This window comes from Habropoda laboriosa, unplaced genomic scaffold (assembly GCF_001263275.1).
Source record: "Habropoda laboriosa isolate 0110345459 unplaced genomic scaffold, ASM126327v1 scaffold106, whole genome shotgun sequence".
Classification (NCBI taxonomy): domain Eukaryota; kingdom Metazoa; phylum Arthropoda; class Insecta; order Hymenoptera; family Apidae; genus Habropoda; species Habropoda laboriosa.
Window position 1 is genome coordinate 576,366 of NW_017100224.1, and position 5,354 is coordinate 581,719.

Here is a 5,354-nt window from a genome sequence, read left to right on the forward strand (position 1 = left end):
AAGGTTAAATTGATTTAATTTGAATTAGTATGTATTATTTATCACCGCTAAAGATGGAGAAGAAGGAAAATACATTTGAAGAAGATGAATTTTATACAGCAGCTGCAAAATATTGGGAACATATTCCACCTACAATAGATGGAATGCTTGGTGGGTTTGGATATATTTCTCATATTGATATAAAGGGTTCTACAAAATTTTTGAAGGCTTTATTTGAAGTATGTATTATCATGATAAATTTTGTATATTAAAAAATAGATTTTGTTTTTATTTTACAAATATTGTATGAATTATATCATAATTTATTTTAGTTAAACAGTCCTCCATCTAAAACATTTGCATTAGATTGTGGTGCAGGGATAGGAAGGATAACTAAGAATTTATTATTAAATCATTTTAAATATGTTGATTTAGTGGAGCAAAATTCAAATTTTCTAGAAGTTGCTAAAACGTGTTTAAAAAATTATTCTACAAGCATTGGCAACTATTATTCCATTGGTAATGTTCCATTGGTTTATTAACCATACAAAAGATATTCAATTAATTAAGTCACATTTCAAGGACTGCAAAATTTTCACTTTACTACCAAGAAGTATGATGTCATTTGGTGTCAATGGGTTTTGGGTCATTTGGAGCAAGATGATTTAGTAACATTTTTTAAAAAGTGTTCGTAAGTATTCTCTTTACTTTTGAAAAACAAATGATGTTATTCAATAAAATCTTTGTAGGTCAGGTTTAAACTCTAATGGTTTAATAGTAATTAAGGAAAATGTAACAAATTCTAAAAATTCAGAAATTGATACAAAGGATTCATCAGTGACACGACCACTTTCTGAATTCTACCATATATTCCAGGAATCTAAGTTAGTTTGCATCAAGGAAGAACAACAACATAAATTTCCACGTGGATTGTATCCAGTTTATATGTTTGCCTTAAAACCTGATAACAAACTTTAATCCACGATAACAAAAATGAAGCATTAAATAAATTATTTAATTATTTGTACATCTCATTAGTTGTATACCTTTTACTATGCTTGTTTTAATTTTATATAAAAATAATTTTAGGAAATTTCCCTTAAAAAAGTAAATTTATTTCGGACGTATTTTCTCATACATAAATCGTTGATTTGCATCTTGAGGAGAAGCATTTATGAGCCGCTTTTTTACAGCATGAAAATGTGTCAAAGCAAAATTGTACAACTCATTCTCCATCTTCCAAACAACTGATTTTTGAATCTTGTCTACAGTCTCAGGTCGTGGATTAATTTTTTGGGTAGTTTGACGCAAATGTGATTTATTATCTGAAATTTGATAAATTATTAACAATTTAAAAAATGGGATATATAGATCTTTTCCATCTTACTGTGTAAAAAAGAATTATAGGCTCCTTTAAAAAAACGTGGAAGTACAATTTGCAAAATTTCTACAAATTCTGTTAATTCTTCTGTTACTCCTACCAGAAGATAATGTTTTTGTAAATTTCTTTTTGCTTCTTCTAATGCCCAACTATTTCCAATTTCCCTGTTAAATAATAACACTTTATTATAGATTATAAGAATATTAATAAGTTATTAAATCTTACCAGCAAGCAGGGTCATGACCACATAAAAATGGTATTTGTAACCACATATTATCAGGATCGCAATCTGGTTGGCCTGCATTGATACACTCGTCAAAAGTCTAAAAATACATATGAATATTGCTAATATAAAAGATATAAATCATAATTATTAAATACAGACCTTAGTGTCTCCATGTTTTTTTCTGATTAAATGTGGTCTAAAATTATCTCCATATCTTAAAAAATAATAATAAGAAACAAATCTATCTAAAGGTTTACGCAAGAGATTTATATATAAAGGCATTTGCCTTACACCAAATCTAAAAATATAAATTTTATTTAAAATATTAAAGAAAATATTTTTTTTTAATAATAGCTACCTTCATTTACTTACTTTTCAAAGTTCAAAAATGCAACATGACCATGATAAAATGCAGGTTTTTTTATATTCCAACTAGTTATATTATTTGCAAACTGAATCTGTAATTTTTGTTCACATATTAAGATAATATCAGTAAATGAAAAGGAATGAGAGGAAATATAATATTACCTGATTGGGAAGTGTAAGAGTGTGCATGTTATTAGAAACATTAATGTGTAAAACATGATATTTGTTGTGTTTACACAGATCATAGACCAAACCTACAAAACTGGTTGATGCAGTTTTTGGTACCCTGTTGTAGATAATGATGAGATCATCAAAAGTTGATTTGTAAGAATGCTCACTAGCTTCAATCCCACTTTGAATATTGTTTTGTTCTTGCATGACGGCATTGTCTGGAAGTACGATAGGATACCTATGTTATTCCATCACCTTTAACAGAATGAAATATTAAAAGGATGAAGCTTTTGCCATTACAAATTAATGAAATTAATTTTCTATTATAACGCATACGCAATAATTTGTAGTGATCCTCCAGGAAATTTAATTTCATTTTTAAGTAAATGATAGTAATTGTGAATATCACTACTAAAATCCATTGTAGTAGGAAGCTTCTATGTATCATTATTTTCCTTATGAAACACTTAAGTTTTTTTGTTCACATAAATCACAAAACTAATCTTCTGGGGCGTTTACATTAATACCACTGTTAATCTAGTTTCAACTTGTAAATATTAGTAAATTATATAGATAGAATTAGATTCGTTTAAACACTTAATAGATGGTATTTATACTGTCAAACAAATCGCCGTTAATTTTTATAAATTTTTAATGTACAAGAAAATTATGAAGTTTAGAAGTGACTTTTAGCTTTAAGTTGTGAAATATATGTATATATAATTGAAATTTTATCTTCGCGAAGATTATTTACACACTTCGATGAAGTTTTCTTAGCTAGACAATTCGATAACCTGAGTTATCGATTAATCGATTATTAACTTTCGACTAGCTCGAATAAGTAATTAAGATATTCTAAAATGTGACAAAACACTTGAAATATGAAAAGTATTTAAATTAAGAGTTACGCATTGGAATTTTATAATATTAGTATAGTTAATTTATAATAATAAGGACAAAATAATGTAGTTGATTTATAATAATAGCGGTATTTTCAATACTTTTAAATGATGCAGGATAATTATTGCATTTAAAGCACTATTAATGTACTGTTTTTATATTTTGACAAACTATTATTAAATGAAAATATTATAAAATGACAAAATCAAAATTAAAAATTTAATTACAATAATCGAAACATTATTTTATTTAATCTTAAATTTAAATTTTTAGTTTAACTATTATATGTTTTACAATTAAATTTCACAAAATTTATATATGAAAACTGTATCTGCTTTTGTTCATAGGATGTCTTTAAATAAAAGGTATCATATAATAAGTGTTCTTAGTATAAATGAGAATTGCATGTGTATGATTCCAATGATTCCAAATTATTATAGCATCCTATTATCAATAATGTTTTCTAACATTTTTACATTTTTACAAAATATTGCAGAATTAGTACATAAAAAAAAAGGAAATTAATTAATCAATTAACAGGATTTGTTGTTCATAATATACTTTACTTCTTACATTTTTTGTAATATAATCAATTAATACAATTAAATAACATTAAATAATTTTAGTCTAATGAATTTAACATCAGAAGTTGTTTCAGTACTTTTGTTTGACTAGTTTCTCTTATTTCACCTGCTAGAAACATTTCATCTACAACTGTATACACCTATAAAAATTTCTTATCATAAAGATGAAATATGGTTATTATAATATATATTCTTTGATGCTATAAATTACCTTAAAAAAATTAAATACTAGGTCCAACTCGCAGACATTATGGAAGTATTCATTTAATACTTCAACAAAATTATGTATTGCTTCTAGATAACATAGATTATTATCATTGACATCAACACATATGCAAAAATATAAACCAGCATATCTTCTATATACAATCTTGAAGTTGCGAAACTAAAATAAAAAATTAGATATTTAATACACATTATTGAAAAAAAAATATGCATAAAACTTACCTCAACAAAGTTAGTGTGCTTAGCATCACGTACAGTCACCACTGCATGAACTTCTTCTATTAGTTTTTGTTTTTCATCATCATCAAAATTCATATACCACTTTGCTAATCTTGTTTTTCCAGCCCTGTTCTGAATTAGGATGAAGCGGATCTATTCATTAAAAAGAAAATCATTTTAGAATTTTTTAAAGTCTATTTTGCGTAACTGATACATAATTTCATAAAAGTATAACCTCTGGTATTATAAAAAAAAAGGAATTGTGTTTTTTTGTTATTATGATAATAAAAACAAATACATTTTATAATTCTTGATAAATTACTTGCCATGATTAATCTGATTTTACACGTTAACTAATACTACAATTGATGCACTTGACAACCAACGATCAACAAGAATACGTGAAATTGAGTGTCATTTGTTGCCGCCCCTAGGTTATCAAAATTACAAATAAAAGCACTCTAAAATCTAGAAACTTAATTAAAGGATCTGTGTATTATAATAACTATTTATTTTTAAAAACTGATAAGAAAGCTTTAATCAAAATCAAATTCATTACAATTTTTTAGAAAATTCATGTGTACGCTTTTATAGTTTTTATAGTCGTTGACGTTTCTGAAATTGGTCTGTGAAAACAAAATGGCTGATGGTGGTAAAATTAAATATGAGAATGATGAGGACTTAAAAGAAAGTGCAGAAGAAAATTTAAGTTGGCAATCGAATTTTGAAAATGAACTATGGGAAGACAGTTTTGAAATGGGTGGAAAACGAGAATTTGATTTAGGGAATATTGAAGAATATTCATTCATAGCTAAGAAATCAAATAATAGTAGTATAACTGAAAATGTTTTAAAATTTTTGTATCCTTAGTAAAAAAAATTGATAATTTTAAAAATTATATCGTATTTATGTATGTCCTTGTAATTTCTTAATGTTTAATAGCTATTCTTATGGATACGATTGTCGAAAGTATTTCAACCTTTGTGTAGTTGATATGAATACTATTGCTTTTGCTGCTGGCAATTTAATTCAGTTTTTTAATGTAGAAGAAAATAGATTTTGGTTTAAAGGAGGCTCTGCGGGTACTGGCATTGGACACATATGTGTAAATATGTATATTTTAAAAACAAACAAATTCATATAAACTTACTTATTCACAAAAACTTTAGAAATATTACATTTCCTTTCTAGAAAAACCCTGCCTTTGAACATATTGCTGTTGGAGCAAATGGAACAGATCCTTTAATAAATATTTATAATTGGCCTATTATGGAAATTGTAGTTATTTTAAAAGGGGGAACAA

The 5,354-nt window shown here is 26.1% G+C and overlaps 4 protein-coding genes across 4 annotated transcripts in view; 2 read left to right on the forward strand and 2 right to left on the reverse strand.

The window, feature by feature from the left end:
• Positions 1-957, forward strand: part of LOC108571102 (N-terminal Xaa-Pro-Lys N-methyltransferase 1) — a 3,556-nt gene extending 2,599 nt beyond the window's left edge. The window contains exons 2-5 of the mRNA XM_017933077.1: positions 29-218; positions 312-498; positions 562-670; positions 729-957. Coding sequence (XP_017788566.1) covers positions 30-218; positions 312-498; positions 562-670; positions 729-957 — 714 coding nt within the window. The 5' untranslated portion in view covers position 29. The remainder of the gene's footprint in view (positions 1-28; positions 219-311; positions 499-561; positions 671-728) is intronic.
• Positions 958-1,092: 135 nt separating this feature from the next.
• LOC108571126 (heparin sulfate O-sulfotransferase-like) lies at positions 1,093-2,609 on the reverse strand. The gene is made up of 7 exons (XM_017933102.1): positions 2,460-2,609; positions 2,115-2,341; positions 1,959-2,044; positions 1,746-1,884; positions 1,586-1,683; positions 1,367-1,524; positions 1,093-1,304 (listed from the first exon to the last, which is right to left on the reverse strand). Exons 1-7 carry the CDS (start codon positions 2,569-2,571, stop codon positions 1,093-1,095), a joined length of 1,032 nt encoding a protein of 343 aa, XP_017788591.1. The 5' UTR covers positions 2,572-2,609.
• Positions 2,610-3,577: 968 nt separating this feature from the next.
• Positions 3,578-4,539, reverse strand: LOC108571133 (AP-2 complex subunit sigma). The gene is made up of 4 exons (XM_017933112.1): positions 4,378-4,539; positions 4,055-4,204; positions 3,819-3,992; positions 3,578-3,747 (listed from the first exon to the last, which is right to left on the reverse strand). The coding sequence occupies exons 1-4, from the start codon at positions 4,378-4,380 to the stop codon at positions 3,646-3,648; spliced, it is 429 nt and encodes a 142-aa protein (XP_017788601.1). The 5' UTR covers positions 4,381-4,539; the 3' UTR covers positions 3,578-3,645.
• Positions 4,540-4,690: 151 nt separating this feature from the next.
• The window catches only part of LOC108571076, a 7,237-nt gene continuing 6,573 nt past the window's right edge, over positions 4,691-5,354 (forward strand). Inside the window, 3 exon segments of the mRNA XM_017933046.1 lie at positions 4,691-4,911; positions 4,994-5,156; positions 5,243-5,347. Coding sequence (XP_017788535.1) covers positions 4,691-4,911; positions 4,994-5,156; positions 5,243-5,347 — 489 coding nt within the window.